This window comes from Ursus maritimus, unplaced genomic scaffold (assembly GCF_017311325.1).
Source record: "Ursus maritimus isolate PB19 unplaced genomic scaffold, ASM1731132v1 scaffold_32, whole genome shotgun sequence".
NCBI lineage: Eukaryota > Metazoa > Chordata > Mammalia > Carnivora > Ursidae > Ursus > Ursus maritimus.
In genome coordinates this window covers 11,864,302-11,881,716 of record NW_024425786.1, presented here as the reverse complement: position 1 = coordinate 11,881,716, position 17,415 = coordinate 11,864,302, and the positions used below count along the sequence as shown (strand labels likewise).

Here is a 17,415-nt window from a genome sequence, read left to right as displayed (position 1 = left end):
CGGCTTTCTTGATCTGCCGTGACAATGGGAACCTCCACCGATTAGCCAGGTCTTCCACGCCAGCCCCGGACGCACCACGGGTTGAGTAGATCAACCTGATTTAAAAGCATGGATGCTGGAGCCAAACGCCTGGGTTCCAATCCCAGCTCTGCCACCTAGCAGCCATGTGACTTCGGGCAAACTACCTAATCCACTGCTTCAGTCTCATCATTTGTAAAACAGAGGAGTACCTACCTTGTAGGGCTGACGTGATGGCCAAACAAGTTTTATGCCAAGTGCATGGAGTAAGCACCACCCAGCAATAGCTGCTGTCAACATAAAGGGGAAAGGAACGCCCCATGGAGCATGTGAAGGGAGCTGCTAAGGCCACACAGGTCTTAAGTCTGTCCAAATGCTTTTCTCCGAGACTCCCACTTCAAACACGCTTTGTGATCTATTGCTGTATAACAGTGTTACCACATACTTAGCAGTTTAAAACATTTACTGGCTGTTTCTCTGGGTCGGGGGTCTGGGTCCAGCTTGGCCAGGTCCTCTGCACAGCTGCAGTCAAGGCTTGGCCAGGGCTGGAGCTCATCTGAACGACCAGCTGGGGAAGGACGGGCTGCCAGCTCCCGTGGTGTGGGCAGTGCTCCCTTCCTTGCAGACTGCTGGACTAGGAGCTTTGGTCTCCTGTTGGCTGTCAACCTGAGGTGGCCCTAGTTCCTTGCCTCTTTCATGCTCCAGCCAGGGCAGCAGACACATGGCAGCTTGCTTCTCTAAAACCAGTGAGAGAGGATCTCTCTCTGGACAGATATCCTGACAGCAGGATGGATGTCCGGTTCTATAACGTAATCATGGGAGCAACATCTTGTCACCTTTGCCTTATTGTGTTGCTTAGAAGTCACAGGTCTGACCTACATTGGAAGATCACGTCAGATGTGCACACCAGGTGGTGGCAATCGGCTCTGTAGAGTGCAGCCCAGGCCTCACGCCCCCTACCCCCAACCCCCAACTTGGAAGCTCCAGTCAGGTGTCTGATTGAAGAGAAGCCTGGTTTGGGATTGGGGATTTTCCTGGGGATCCTGGTCCCCCAGCGGGTTTTTTTCCCAGCCAGGATCCCAGTTGGTGATGAACTACACTGTTCCTTATCCCAGCCCCACCCCTCACAGGTCTGTCAAGGTGTTTCTCAGGTCAGATCCTTGATGGCTGCTTCACCAGTGGCCTCACCACAACCATCATGAGTAATGGTTCCTGGTAAGTTAGCTGATTCTAGATGATGGTAATTCAGGCCAAACTATGGGACATGGGCACCTGCTGGCGCATCTGTGCCTCCTGTGAGTGACACTCGGGTGAAGGAAGGAGCCTGTGGTCACCGCCTAACCAGGAGAGTGCCTAGATCCAAAGCCCAGGTCCATCTCCAAGACCCAAGAGCCTACCTTGAAGGGGAAGTACTTCTACTCAAGGAAGGGTTCCTTCAAGGTAAGCTTCCTCCTTTCCAGCCTCCAAGCGCTTAGGAAGAAAGAAGCTGGGACGTAATGGGCAACAGATGCAGTTTACTACTCCTGAGACTCCCTTGATGAGAATTCCTTACCTTTACTCAAAGGGCAGAGGACCCTCCATTCTAATTTTCTGTCCCCGTCCGCCCCTCCCCCCCCGAGTTTATTAGCCAGAGCAGCTGTTTCCATAACTACCAAAAACTGCAGCTTTCTTACCAAACCCTCGAGCAGGGAAGTGCTGTGGCCTTTAGTTTTTGGCTCCTGCGTGCCTGTACATCCTTCCTATTTAGGGGCTTCCACGGTGAGGTCTTCGGGGGAGGCAGGGGCCCCCTCCCACGTGACAAGCTAAAATGTCCCCGAACGACAGGTGCTCTTCTAGGTGCACAGGGGAGAAGTTACTGGTTGCCTTGGGGCAACAAGAAGGAATTCTCTTATTTTTGGCTAATTTGACCCCCTGGCACCAGACTTTAAATCCAGACACACCATCAGTGGTGAGAGGTGGCTGAGTCTAGCTGTGGCACCCTGGGTGGCTTAGTGGCCATGCTGCCAAAAACATGTTCACCTTTGACATACACTGACAGAAGTAAAAATATTTATTTTTTTATCTTCGGAATCCGGTCCCACAAAAAGGCCAACACTTTTTCTTTTTTTTCAGTTCATTGTCTTGACCCTCCAAAAAATCCACCTTTCAATTAAGAGGTAAAGTATGTTGATAAAAGCAAATTTAGAGGTGTGCTCAAATAAAATTATTTCTCATAAACCAGTAATACAGGCAACCCTAAGCTTCCAGTTCGTGCAGAACTCCTTCTGTCACGTACAGTCTCTGAAGGAGAAAAGAAAGTAAGAGGTTGTCTGCAGACAAGGCACTTCAGAAACCACACCCAGGAGAACACCCAGGGCCCTAGGAACCGTGCTGGGAGCCCTCGAACCCAGACAGCTGTCAGTGGACAGGACGGCCAAACCCCCCACCTCCATGAGAACAATGCCCAAACACTCTTCCAGCGCCTGCCTCAGCCTGGCATTGCCCACCTGGCCCATAAGACCCGGCAGCCAGGCCATCTGGCCAAGAAGAACGCTGCTTCCTGAAGTTCAGAGCAGTTCCTGCAGCGGACAGGGTGGAATGCTTTCCGAGGTCCCTGCTGGGGCATCTTGCAGGAGGAGTCCCTTTTGCAAAGACGAGTTAGTGCAGATCAGCACGTTAGCAAAGCAAACATTTAAAAATTTTTAAAAGCTGGTTAATACTCTTGATTTCCCTCCTGATTATCTGCTCGAGCTGCAGCCTATAAACCTGCCAGAAATCAGGAAGGAATGGCCCCTCTGAAGGCACCTTGAATGAAGTCGCAACAGCCAATGGGTGTGCAGAAGGCCGTCCTTCTGGACAGTGATCATGGGACACCTGTGACCACTGAGAAGGCCCCAGCTGAGGCCAGGAAGCACGCTCAACCCCTTCTTTTGCTCTGGGGGCTTGTGTTTAATACGGGTCACTGTGATGGAAGCAGCAGTCTCAGTGTCTCTCATGTCAAGAGACAGACAGGGATGGGGATGCTGGAGCTTTCCTCCTCCCGTGTTGTGGGTGCACACTCGAATCCCAGCAAACAGTGTGACACTGCGCCAATTTACTGCCTGACATGCCAGTCTGTCAAGAAAGTCAGGTGAGGAGGAGAGGAGAGAGTCATGCTCCAGACAGAGGCTGGCCGGGAGTGCTTCGTCCTCCTTCCTTTGGCCCAGGTGAGGCGGCTCCTTTCCAGAAATTGTATGAGGAAAAAGAGGGATGCACTCAGCTCAGAACTGGACCCAGCCTGTGCCTGGTTGAGTCTGGCTGGAAGTCGACCTGTAAAAGGAAAAAAGGGAGGGGTGGGAGAGTTCAGATCTTTGAAAATACAAAGTTGATAAAATATGGCTTCTGTCTGGGCAGAAAGAGCTCCAAGAAGTCAGTCCCTGAATGTTCTAGAGCAGGGGTCAGCAAACTACAGCCCAGGAACCAAATCTAGTCCTCTGTTTCTGTAAATAAAGTGTTATTGGCACACAGCGATGCCCATTCATTTACATACCATCTCTGGCTGCTTTTGAGCTACAAAAGCAAAACTGAGTAGAGACCGTAAGGTCTGTGAAGTCTAAACAATCTGCTATCTCTATAGAAAACACGTGCTGAGTCCTGTCCTACAGCCTATCCCTAGAAACAACGGTGCAGTAAGTTTTTAGCATCTCTTCACCTCCACTCCAAGGAAAGGCTTGAAGTTTTATTGAGACAGAGAAGGCAAGAGACCATGAGGCTGGGCCAAGGCTAGAACCAAGGTTAACTCTCAGTCCAGTGTTCTGGGATAGCTGGGGCGGGGGTAGGGAATATGGAGTGGAAGAAGAGAGGGAGCTGCTACTGGGGACAAGCCAAAGGCGCTTGGAAGACCAGAAAGAGTTATAGTGTAGCCCCAGGTCACCTAGCCGTAGAGAGCAGCAAAAAGCCTTCACGGAGAGAAGTATGCCACCCAAAGCAGACATTCTGGGGCTCTGCCCTCTGGCTGGCCTGAAAACGTCCAAGTCCAAGCGGTTGCTCCACACGCCAGCAGAAAAGCATCTGGAACCACCCCAGGTTTCTAGGGACACAGCCCTGGCCCCAGTCCCACCACAAAAATGTGACCCTCTCCTCACCCTGTGGATTTTGTAAAGTCTCCCCAGATGTCGGCGGTGGCAGTCGTGGCAGGCTTGGCTTGCGGCCAGGACGTGGTGGCACCTCCTATTGATGTCCCCAAATCCAACGGGCAGGGAGAGAAGAAAAGGAGACACAGGAGTCAGGTCTTTCTTGTGGTTTCAGTGACCCTGAAATTTAGTCTCATGATTCCAAGTGGCCGAGAAAGAGACACAGAGACCTGCTCTGGGACAAAAAGAAAAACAAACGAGCAGCCCCATTTCCATCTGCTCATGAGCCCTTGAGGGCTCCTGGAGAAAAGTGGAAAGCCACAGACATACAAGGTGGAGGGCAGGGCGCCAGTGAGGACGAGTCACCCATCATCCACCACTCGTACCTGAAGCTGACCTTGTGTTCAACTGCTTCTATTGGCAACCTGTTTAAAATGTCCTATCTCCCGCCCTGGCTTCTTGAATGGAGAATGCCCCCCCAACGATGCAAGGTCATCTTCACATAAAGCCCTCAGTCCAGGGGCTGGATCAACTGAATGAAAGTTACGCTCCAGACATGTGCCAAATGCTGGGACCCAGAGTGGTTAGGCTTTGGGACGAGCGTTCCAGAAGAAGCAACACAGAAGCCGCTGTGTGTCTCTCTTCATCAAGGTGGGGGTACCATGGGGCTGCCAAGCCTGCTTCCGTGCTTTTCCGGCACCTCCCCCGTGCGCCGCTGTCCCTGCTAAAGGCCCTGTGCCTTCCCCCCTGCGCCCTCCCACCAATTTGCTATTTCTAATCTGCTCGGGCCAGGAGACCAGATAACACCAGCGCCCTCAAGGACTGAGTTTTGAAGCTCCAAGTGCTTACTGTGCATTGTCTCATTCAGACCCATCACAGGCCCTGGGGGAAGACAGGCCAGGACCCACTGTGCGACCTGAGGCGCAACCTTCTCTCTCACTGATAACAGCCACTACTTCACAGAAGCGGTCTGTGCTGCAGGAGTGAACACGGTGGCACGTTTGGACAACGCCCAGCCGTGGTAGTGGTAATGACATAGTGTCATGAGATCTAACAAACACTAGCACTTGGCGTTTTAGGTATCGTTCCTAAGTGCTACACGCGGAGTAGCTCATTTGATCCTCACCAGAAACCCACACCATAGGTATCACGACTGCCCCCATACTACAGATGAGAAAACCGAGGCACAGAGAAGCAGGCAATCTTCCGACTATCATACAACTGATAAGCTAGAATGTGAACTCAGCCAGTCTGGTTTTAGAGGATATACTAAGTGCTCAATAAATGGTAGCTCTTCCTGGCTCATTATCTGACACCATTCTGTCTGTAGACACGCTAATTGCCTGACTTGTGCCTTAGAACATAAGCCCTTGGGGAGCCTGGGTGGCTCGGTCAGTTAAGAGACTGCCTTCGGCTCAGGTCATGATCCTGGGGTCCTGGGATCGAGCCCCGCACTGGGTTCCTGGCTCGGTGGGGAGTCTGCTTTTCCCTCTCCTGCACCCTTGCTGTGTTTTGTCTCTAATAAATAAAAATCTTTAAAAAAGAACATAGAGGGGCACCTGGGTCACTCAGACGGTTAAGTGTCTTCACTCCTGACTTTGGCTCAGGTCATGATCTCAGGGTCATGAGATCAAGCCCTGCATCGGGCTCTGTGCTCCAGGTACAGTCTCCTTGAGATTCTCCCTCTGCCCCTCCCCCCCATCACTCTTGCTTTCTCAAAATAAATAAATAAAATCTTAAGAAAACCAACCAACCAACCAACCAACCAACCATAAGCCCTTGAGAGCGGGAACGTGGCGCTGTACTAGGAGCATTCCCAGGGCCTAGAACACGGCCTGGCACACAGCAGATGCTCCATGTTAGCTGTTAAAGACACAGCAGCAACCGAGGGAAGGCCTGAGACAGTGGTTCTCAGACCTCAGTGAGCATACAAATAACACAGATTCTGTCCACGTTCCTGGTGATGCCAAGGCAGCTGGTCCTGTTACTCTGAGAAACAATGCTGGAAGGATGGTTCCTGGTACCGGGGCGGAGGCTGGCTGACCGCTACTCCTGCCCACGCCTGGCCTGGGAATTCCCCACGAGGCTAAGGTTGGAAGCCTGACTGCCACATGGGGAAGCCTATGGCCACACCCTTAAAATGGAAAGAAAGCAGGCTTCCTGCCTAGATCCTGACCCCCAGAACCTGGTGAGATCTGTGTGGAGAAATCACCCAGCCTGGGGAAGGCCTGGAACATCAGCCAGGCTGGCCAGGTAGGGTGCGGAGGCCAAGGAAATAGGCTAGCTCCCCAGCACTATCGATGGCTGGTACTGGGCACTGACTTCTGGAATCCCAGGGTCACCAAAAGCATTCCTTACACCTTAGAACAAGCACCAGAGTAGCGTGCTGGGGGAGTTGCCCCTCAGCTTCCCAGCACCCCGAGGGCCTTACCAAGGAGCTTGCTCTAAACTAAATCCCCAACATTATTTCCCACCACTCACCTTGGCATACTTATGCTACACCCACTTCCCTACACACACCAGGTGTTTAAAAATCTGAGCCTTATTCATACGCTTCTGTCTGGAATGCCAAGCGTCCCCTTCCCCTGGTCTCCTTCCTTCAAGGCCCACCTCAACATGGAGCCTCCCCACATCAGCCTGGCTGGTAGTATGTGGACCCATACATTTGGTCTTTGTGCCCAGGACTCCTGTCTCCTACTAGGTATGAGCAGACCGTGTCTCTATCACCCACCCACTCGACAAACACGGGGCAGCTTCTAAGAACCAGGAACCCACATCCTGATGATTTCACCGCAAATCAGTGTCACAACCAACAAGCCTCAGCCCCCGCCCGTCAGGGGTAGACAGAGGCACTGAGGGGGTACACGGCAGGTATCAGGGGACAGAGGAACCCCTTACCCAGCCTGGGCAGGATCAGCTTTGTGGTGTCACGGACAGGTACCAAATGATGGACGGTGCGAGTGAAGGAGGGAACTCCACGCGGCCCCCGCTGCCGGGGGAAGAGGACCCCGCAGGTGCAGCTTTCACAGCAAGTACAGTTACTCCCAAGCACTGACCTGAACTGGGAGCACCTGCTGTCTGGACGAGGGACCCCCCCACAGCCAACTGCTCCCCGGGGGGAGGGACCAGGGTGGAGGTTTTCCCCCCCGGGGGTGGGGGAAGCAGGCTCAGTCCTCCTGTGCTGGCGGGCCGTGCTCGGGGAGTCCCGGCTGCTCCTTCCTTCTTCTTCATGTTCTGAAGAGAGGAGAGGAATGCAAACCAGTCAGTTCTGCTGGGGTCCCCCTGCTTATCAGAAAACCCCACAAACAGGGCCAAGGTGTCCCCCAAGTCCCAAACGTCTGTATAACCAAGAGATGGTCAAGAGCCATCCAGCACTCTCACTGTTGTGAGCTGTGTTCAACGCATCACAATTCCAGAGCTATCTCAAATACACCTAATTTGAAAACTCAGCACTGGCTTCATTAATCATCAGGAAAATACCAATTAAAACTACAAATCAAAACGAGCGCTGTATCATTACACGCCCAGCAGAACGGCTAAAATACAGACTACCCAGTACTGACAAGGATGTGGGGCAACCGGAACGCTCACTCACACACTGCCGGGGGCAGTGTAAACTGGGATCGCTCCTTGGAAAACTGTCTGGAAGAATCTATAAAGCCGAACATGTGAACTGATGACCCTGCAATTTCCCTCCTGGAAACAGACCCCCCAGAAACATACACACAAGCACCAAAAGACATGCACGTGGACGTCGCAGTCACACCATTTGTAATAGCTCCAAACTGGCAACTACCCCAGTGTCCACCGTCGGTTAAAGGGTAACACTGGGAGGTTCCTGGGGGGCTCAGTTGGTTAAGCATCCGACTCTTGGTTTCGGCTCAGGTCGTGGGATTGAGCCCGGGTGGGGCTCTGCGCTTAGCAGGGAGTCCGCTTGAGGATTCTCTCTCCCTCTCCTTTTGCCCCTCCCCACCTCAAATAAATAAATAAATCTTAAAAAAAAAAAAACAAAACCCACAAACAGTAACACTGTGACACATTCTTACAATGAAATACGCCACTGCAGTGACAATGGACAAACGACGAGCAACAAAACAGAGGCAGATTTTGTTTGAAAACAAAAATCTAGGGCATTCAACATCAGGACCGTGGTGACTCTGTCCTGTGGACGGGAACAGGAGAGGGGCTTCCAGAGGGCTGATAATCTCTGCTTCTTGATCTGGGGGCTAGTTTTCATGGGTACATTTGGTTTTCAAAAATTCACTGAGTTCTGCATTGATAATGTGTGTACTTTTCTGTACACACAGCATACTTCCATAAAACATTTAAAAAAGGGGTGCCTAGGTGGGTCAGCCGATTAAGCATCTAACTTTGGCTCCAGTCATGATCTCAGTGTCCTGGGATCGAGCCCTGCATTGGGCTCCCTGCTCAGTGGGGAGTCTGCTTCTCCCTTTCTCTCTCCCTCTGCCCCTGCCCCTGCTCTCTCAAGTAAATAAATAAAATCTTAAAAAAACCAAAAAACCCAAAATTTAAAAAAACCCAAAAACAAAAACCTGAGCCCCCAAGTGAGCCAGAAACCAGTGCGAGTTACAAGGATGAAGACACGGTTCCCCCCTTGTAAGGAGCAGCAGCTTAATCCAATGCTAAAACCACAGCCCTGAAGCCAGAAGCCTCAAAGCCCTCAGTGAGAGTCCGGCTGTGCTGGTTATTTCCAGCTCCATGACCTGGGCAAGTCCCTTAAATTCTCTAAGCCTCAATTTTCTCACCTGTAAAATGGGAGAATGTTTAATTCGTATAAGTGCCTAAAAAAAAAAAAAAAAACACTACCTGGCACACAGCTGATGCTCATTAAATGTTAGTTTCCTCCCAGCAAGAGAGGAATCACATCCCAACCAGTCCACTGGACATGACCTGTATTTTCTCTTAAGGGCCAGCTGGCCAACGTCAAGGGTCCCAAATCATCACCAGCATGAAGCAGAAAAGAGGAGAAAGAGATAGTAAATAAAGAGTAAGTAAAGAGGAAGAGCATTATCTTAGGGTTACAAAGTTTCTTCAAAAAAACATTTCCATCTGGTCCTTGGTTCCCCCAGTCACTCCAACCCCACTCCCTGTAGCCAGGTTCAGGACCAAGTCCTGGCCACCCGGCCCAGCCCTACCTTTTCCCATTCTCCACAGGAGCCAACAAGGGGAAACCCAGATGCAGGGCAGCTCAGGATGAAGACACGGGGTGTCAGGACACCACCACCACCAGGAGAAGCTGCCCGTGACTCCCAGCACCCACCTCAATGCTTTCCTGTCCAGAGCTCTCCCGAATCTTCCTTACTTGAGGTTCAAGGCCAGGATGCAGCTGACCCCCATTCAAACAGCTTGGTCAGAAACGCCAGCTCTGGCAGCAAGTGACTGACGCTCCCTCGCAACTCAGAGGCTTTAGCACATGCTATTCCCTCTGCTTGAACCAGCTTTTGCTCCCCCTCCTTTCCCTTCCTTACATCCCCTCCCCTGCCAGGTTGTGGTCACATCTTGTCTGGTCCAGCTCAGACCACGAGAGCAGAGTTCGCTCATTCACCCCCAGCACAGGAGCTGGCACCGGGCAGCTGCTCTACACACAGCTACTCAACGGACGGACCGGAAGTTGGGAAAAGAGGGCGGGGCTGGGGGCCGGGCGAGGGTGCCGGCCAACAAAGCCAAGGGAGGGTGGGACTCACCGCGATGTTGAGCTTGATGGTCTGGCCGTCTTTGAAGCCTAGGTCCAACTTGGGGCCCTGGTCTGGGTTCTGGGCCTGTTTTGCAAATTCACACTGCTGTTTCACCCACCTGGGGAGACAGGAAGACAAAGGCGAGGAAGAGACCAGCTGCCCTGCGTTCACTCCACTCCACCTCCACGACCAACGGTCCAGGAGGAGGTTCTACGCAGCAGAAAAAGACATGCAGGCTTGGCAGTTGGGCCTGAATTCAAATCCTGACTCTGACACGTAAACAGCTGTGGGCATATCAGTGTCCTCGTCAACAAGATGGGATGACGATTCTGTACATGTTAAAGACAGCTATGACAATTCAGTGAGCTCATGGATGTAGAAGACGGTCCTGACACTGGTCTTCAGGAAATCTGAGAACCTGGCCCTCTCCTCCCTAGCCCTTGGCATGAGGACTAGGACAACGTACCCACAACCCCCCCCCCCCGGCCCCAAAGACTCATAAGGTAGATGGTGAGACAAGACAGATGCCCAGGAAGCAGAGAGCAACACAAAGAGCGCCCTGCCTCCACACGATACCCATCCGGCAGCCACCTGGGCAGGACAGCAGGCCAGGGAAGAGCCAGAGGTGCGCACGTGAGTGGCTGCACACGCTCCAACCCGCCAGCGGCCAGAGACGGAGGCCTGCAGGGGGCAGGGGAGCTGTCTTTCCTGCCCTGTCTTTTAGCTTTAGAAGGACTCGCAGACCACAGCACCACTGACTGTACCACGGAGGAGCAGGCTCAGGACTCTGAGCGCCTCTGGTGCCCGGGAAGGGAAGAGGTATGGCACCTCAGAGGCTGGGCCAGCTGACCGGTGAGAGATGGGGCTGGGGGAAGAGGAGAGGACTGGAAAGTAGAGAAGGCAGCCTGCCCCACAGGAGCAGTGAGTTTCCCGGAGGCTCTGCCAGCAGACGAATCCCACACCACCACCTGGGTATCCTAAGCTGGGAAACCATGCTGCCAGGGAAAGCAGGGAGGCGGCACGAGCACGCGTGTTCCGGAACCACTTACTTGAAATGGTCCTGCAATGCAACATTGAAGTCAAAGGCATCGCCTCGGTCCCCGAAGCCAATTCCAATAAACGCCCGGCGCCCTGGGGAACAACACATGATTAATCCCGCTTGCCAGAGGCAGAGGACACCCTTCTCACGAGGAGGAACCCCCGAGACCCGCACGCACCGTTTCCATCCTCGATGCGGATAACGAAGTACCTGCTGGAATCCGTCACGCTCTCCACGGCTGTGCCAGGAAACTGATCCACCGGGGCCTGAGCAAAGAGCTCCCCTGGAAGCACAAGTTAGGGTGAACCTCGAGCCCCTTTCCAGCCTGACACTTCTATCAAACCACTGGGGCCTTCTTCCTCAAAGGCAGCGAGGCAAACCTTACTCAGGGGTTCAAAGCAAATCCATTCTGACAGAAGAGAAGACACAGACCTATAACCAAGGAAAGGCTGAAGTCAGGGGCGGCCTGCAGGTCACATTCAGCCCCCCGTTAATCTTCTTCATTTAACTGCCGAACTTTTCAAAATCAAATTACATGTAAAATAATCCAGATTTCTGGTCTTCTCTGACAATCCACAGCTCTAGCAATGCTGGAACTCCATCCCCACGGGACGGCTGGGCTAGAGCCGACCTGCCTGCACCCGAGGGCCCGGGAGCAGGCAGGCCCCGGTCCAGGTCCAGCACCACCTCCGAAAAGGCCTGGGACCTGAGGCAGGACTGCGGAGGAGCCGCAGAACCCAGTGAAAGAAGGTTTGAGCACCTACAGAAGAATCTGAAGCAGGTGAGCCAGGGCAGGAGGACTAGAGGTTTTAAAAGGAGCCTCAATGGAATGCATCCCTCATCACTCCGGCTCTCTAGGCCCCAGTGTAGTGCACACCTTTGGGGGCGTTCTGGACTCGCATCACTTTTTTTTTTTTTTTTAAAGATTTTATTTATTTATTTGACAGAGAGAGACAACCAGTGAGAGAGGGAACACAAGCAGGGGGAGTGGGAGGAAGAAGCAGGCTCCTAGCGGAGAAGCCTGATGTGGGGCTCGATCCCAGAACGCTGGGATCACGCCCTGAGCCGAAGGTAGACGCTTAACGACTGCGCCACCCAGGACTCGCATCACTTCTGCAGGTGCTGACCTCCATTCGCACTTCCGGTACTCGACCAAGGCTTCTCTACTCAATGCTGAGGTTCACAGGTGACTGTGCAATCAAGGCCAAACTGAATCCCAATCGGTGGGTGGCCCTCAAGTCTGTAGCTTCTTGATAATTTCTTTGCCCCCTAGTTTGGTCCCTGGGGATCGGGGACTCACGTGGATGCCTTCGGCCCAGAGCAGTGATTCTCAACCAGGGTTGGTTTTGCTCCCCCTCCCCCCCAGGGACATGTGTCAATGTGCGGAGACATTTTTATTTTTCACAACTTGGGGGGTGCTACTGGCATCTGGTAAAGAGGCCAGCCATGTCCCTGCACAGCTGAAATTTGACCTGACAGCCCACAACACTCCCCTAGCCCAAATGCCACTAGCCTTGGCAGAGAAGGAGTGTGGAGGGAGAGACAAACAGGACCCAGCAGGCCTGACCCCGAGCGAAGAGCATCTTGGGGTGGCTCCTGAGGGGAGGCTCAGCTCTGGGCAGTCGCTGTTCCCCTAGGCGGTCACCTTGAAGTCCATTCCTAAGGCTCCCAGAAAACAGGTACTGCCACCCCTTGTGAGATCACCTGGGACACCCCGGCCAACCTCACAGCCCGAGCTCTCTGGCCTAGTCACAGCAGCTGTCTTTTCAAACTCCTCTGCAGCCAGTGCCCAGCCAGCCCCACGCTCCAGAACAAATCGATGCTTTGGGTCCCCGCGCAGTCCACAAAGCAGCTGGATGAATGTGCGCTCACTTCGTATTTCCGACCACCTTGTGGAGTATGAGCTAATGGGATCCCCACCTCAACAAGGAGGCCGAGGCACTGGAGGTCACGTGGCTCGCCCAAGGTCTCACAGCTCAGACACAAGGATGCCGGTTTCGCCTCTGAGGCTTTACACTCGGTCCCACCCCACCCAGGAAAATCTCTACGCCTTAGAAAAATAAATGACCGGATGCTGCAGCACCCGACCAAGCAGGCCCCAGGCCCCATGCCTGCTCTGGGGCTGGGGCTCTTTCAGGTCGAGTGCCCTCCACAGCTCACCCGGAGGCCCTGGTGGCACATGACCTCCAGGCGGATTTCCCCTAAGGTGACATCTGCCAGCTGACCCCAACGCAGCCCGGCGTGGCTTGTTCTTTCAGCAAAGAAAGAGCTGAGTCGGACAGTTTCCAGCTCTTTCAGTTAATGGGCGTGGTCAGTCTGGGGCGTTAGCATTTAGTTGATAAACAGAATTCCTGAGTAAGAAGCAGAGCTCAACCGCAGAGGGTTGTGCATCCCCCCCCATCCCAGCTGGTCTTCAAGGCAAACTCTGGGGCTTCCTACCTGAGACGAACCTGTAGGTCTCCTCTTCCTGGATTCCAAAATTAGGATATTTTTAAAGAGGCCCCCCACCAAAGACAGGTGCATGACAGGAAATAGTCCTTTTTACACCTGGAGAGGGCGCTTTCTACACTTAAAGGTCGGGGGAATGGAGGCGGCTTAGAGGTACGGCTGGGCCGTTGATTTCGAGGATCGGTTCCCATGACCCGAGTGGACCGGCCAGGGCTGCCTCTCCCCTCACAAAGTAGGACGTACGGCATCTTAGCCCCACGAGGGCCTCCCTTGCCTTTACCTGAGGTCCTGTCCTCCAGCTTGATGTAGGCCACCTGTCCTTTTGCAGTGATCCGCAGCCGGCCACTCCATGAAGGCTGGTCCAGCTGCCACTCCGCGGCCCTAAGGGGACAAAAACCATTGAGCCTCGGCTAGAGGCCGCTGCTCTGTCACTCAAGTGCTGGGGACGGCAATGGGAAGGACCATGTGGGGGGCTTGCTCAGGACCAGAGGTTGGCGAACTTTCTCTGAAAAGGGCCATCCCATCTCAGTCACAACTTCCCGCTCTGCTGCTGTAGGGCGAAAGCAAACAGTACGTGAGTGTGTTGGTGCTTTATGTATTTTAACTGAATGTTTTCTGCTGAGTGACTGTATTTCAGCGCAACTTTCTGGACACTAAAAACCTGAATTTCATATAATTTGTGCATTAAGAAATATTTTTTTTAATGTTCCCCAGCTATTTATAAATGTAAAAACCATCCTTAGCTTATGAGACATACAAAAACACAATCGGTCCCCCCCCAAAAAACACCAAAAACACAATCGGTCGCAGTTTGCTGACCCCAGTTCTAGACTACAGAGACTTTTTCTCAGAAGTAGGACTTCCAGTTTTCTTTCTGTAAAGGAAGCAGCTCCCAGGCCTGCTGTTTAAGACACTGCCAGGCTGCAGTGGCCAGAGTGACCATTTGGGACCAGGGGGACGATCTTCGAGGAAAAGCAGAGAGAGAGCAACCGTTAGCAGAAAGAAAGAAGAGGAGCAACTATACATGTGAGACAAGTGAACAGGTGTCCAAGAAACAACCTCGAAGGTGTCCCAGGCCGAAAGAACCCCAGGAAACCACGGACCTATCACAATAGCTTCTTTGGGGACTTTTAAAGCAGTACCTTCACATTTTACTTCTAAGAAGCAATTCAGTAAAACCCCCCAAACAGCAAGAACCTTGGGTGTTTTCAAAGGCTTTTCTTGGAATTTCCTAAACAACACCATTAACTATGGACCCAGGTTGTTTTAAAGGCCACACGAATGCAGACTCTCGAGTCACAAGTCAGCAGACTCAGTTTCAGTTCCTCCTACTGGAGCAACACAGGCCTTAGATCTAAGCTAAGAGGAGCTCTGAGGGTCAAGGGCAGGGGCTGCCAGTTTCCTCTGTGCCAAACCAGCCAGCCCTGACACTTGGGAACCTTATCTGGGGGGGGGGGGTTCCAGGAGGGACCAAACCCATCCTACTAAAGGGGATCAGAGTAGATTGACCATCCCGGGTTTGGTGTCCAATCTCCAGTTTGACGACAGAAAGCAAATGTGTTTCTGTAATTGCTTCTCTCGTTGCTTTCATACTACTTTTAAGTTACACCATGGATGTAACAGGTGTTCAAAAAAATTATCTGTTGTCTAGAAAATCAGCTACGAGTCCGTGTTAACACAACTGGAAAGTAACAAGAGGCCAGAAATGTGGACACCCCACCATTCTTGCGCTGCAGGCCAATCCTGTATTTCCAAATCACTGAGACAAACAGTGCCTTCCAAAGCGACCCCACCCCCGAGACGGGCGCACAATATAGCCACAGACCAGGCTGTCTGTAACAAGCACATCTTTTTTTTTCCTTTCCTTCTTTTAATAGGTAATGCATAGGCTTGGTAACAAAATGCAAACATTACAGAAAAGCATATCAGGAAAGGAAGTCTCCTTCCAACCCCCACTGTCCTCCCGTAACGCCCTTTCCTGCGTTCCCTTCCAGACCTTACAGGCATCTGTTTATCCCTCTCAGGTGAACATTTCACCAGAGAAGCGCGGATGGACTCCTTCCAACCGCCACAAGCCTGAGGTTCGTGCGAAGGGAGCTGGGCACGGAGGGGTCCCTGGGCTCTGGCCATCCGCTTACAGCTCCCTCGAACGGGTCCTTTTGGCCGGTTCTGAGCTGTTTTCCTTCCCCTGGGGATTTCCGCCGGTGACAGGACCCCTCCCCCTTCAGGCTTTTCAAGGTTCCCTTCAAGGCCACCAGTCAGGGCTGAAAGAAAAGGGCTTGTGACACCACCCCCCGCACCCAACCACGCTTAGGTTACCCGCTAGACACGGCTAGACACGGCTCCAACGCCTTCCTGGCGCTGGGAGCCCCGTGCGTCGGACTGAGACAGTCCCAAGTCTGGGTCTCCCTCCCTGCTCTGGCCTCGAACTGGGAGAAAACACAGCATTACCTCCCGCCGCTCCCCTAAACCGGCCGCGGCCGTCCTGGGCTCCCACGGTGGGCGTGTCGGGCGGCGGGGAAGGGGTTAAATCGGGGTTAGCCTGGCCCGGCGGCAAGCGATCACCTGTAACCACGGTTGGTGGCTCGCGGCGGGATGCGGTAGACGTGGACCTCCGGCTTGACACAGAGCACCGACTCGTACTCAACCTCCTCCATCTCGACACCCGGAGCCCGCCGGACTTCCGGCTCCTTCCCCACGGCAGGGCCGGAAGCGGCGCGACTCTATGACCCGGGTCAGGCTAGAGCGGCGGCTCGCGGGCCTCAGCACGTTTGTCTCCCGCCCGCCCTCTGCTGGCGGCTCTGGCTCAAGACGCGCGGTGGACGGATCCTGGAGGCATGTGACGAGGGACAAGAGATTTGGGGGCTTCCCGCTCCCGCAAGGCCTCATGCGCAGGAGAGAAAACTTCAGTGCAGACGCCACCGCAGTCCATTGCCTGGTTGTGGGTCGTCCGCACCCCCTCAACACTTACACTTGGGGCCCAGCTGGCTGAGATTCAAAGCTGTATCTACCCACACAGCTCACCCTGTAGCCTATCTCTCCTCCAGCCTTTACTTCCCTGGGCTCTTCCTGAACGTCCTTCCTTCTCCTGACTCTAGAAGCCTCCATCGAGGCTCCTCTTCCTAGAGAGAGAGACTTACCTGCCCCACCACTAAGTGGGGCGCCACCCTTCTCACCCACCATGTGCCCAGAGCCCAGTGCGGCCTCGACTGGGCAAAGATCAAAGTCTACTAACATAAGTCGTGAAAAAACGCTCCCCGTCCTAACTCGGATTTCTCACGGAATGTCATAGGGGACACATTTTGTCCAACCATAGTCAAATTCTCAAAATCCCTTCTCCTCCATTCTCTCATTCGATCCACGATTATTTACTAAGCGATTATGTATTGTTTACAATGTACCAGGTCCTCCGTGGGGCACAGCTGATCCCAAATCTTTGCTCCGCTGAACGCTCCCATACTTGCTGCACCCCCATCTCCCCTCCCCTCTCCCTCCTTTTACTTATGCTGTAGAACTTCTTTATTATGGAATTAATCCAACCTCTTAAAAGATCTTTTTTATTGTGGTAAAATATACATAACATACACTTTACGACCTTAACCATGTCTAAGTGTGCAATTCAGTGGAATTAAGTACATACACGATATTGCATAACTATGGCCACCATTTCCAGAATTTTTTCATCGTCCCCAACAGAAACCCTGTACCCATTAAGCAATAACTCCCCATTTCCCCCTTCCCCCAAGCCCCTAGTAAACTCTATTCTGCTTTCTGTCTCTGTGAAATTGCCTATTCTAGAAACCTCATATAAGTGGCATCATACAATATCTGTCCTTTGTATCTGGCTGATCTCACTTAGTATAATGTTTTCAAGGTTCCTCTCTATCGTAGCATAAACAGAATTGCATGCCTTCCGATGGCTGAATGATATTCCACCATGCGGACATTCCACAAATTGTTTTTCCACTCCTCTGTTGATGGAGACTTGGGTTCTTTCCACCTTTTGGCTACTGTGAATAATGGTGCAGTTTGAGTCCCTGTTTTCAGTTCTCTCGAGTATATATTTAGAAGTGGATTTACTGGGCCATATGGTAATTTTATGTTTAGCTTTTTGAGGGACCAC

General features: G+C 52.7%; 1 protein-coding gene across 1 annotated transcript; it reads right to left on the bottom strand.

Annotated features, from left to right (window-relative positions):
• Positions 1 to 3,078: 3,078 nt before the first annotated feature.
• Positions 3,079 to 16,005, bottom strand: NECAP2 (NECAP endocytosis associated 2). The gene is made up of 8 exons (XM_008694679.2): positions 15,858 to 16,005; positions 13,573 to 13,673; positions 11,023 to 11,127; positions 10,855 to 10,936; positions 9,815 to 9,923; positions 7,166 to 7,343; positions 4,122 to 4,206; positions 3,079 to 3,306 (listed from the first exon to the last, which is right to left on the bottom strand). The coding sequence occupies exons 1-8, from the start codon at positions 15,947 to 15,949 to the stop codon at positions 3,258 to 3,260; spliced, it is 801 nt and encodes a 266-aa protein (XP_008692901.2). The 5' UTR covers positions 15,950 to 16,005; the 3' UTR covers positions 3,079 to 3,257.
• Positions 16,006 to 17,415: the final 1,410 nt, after the last annotated feature.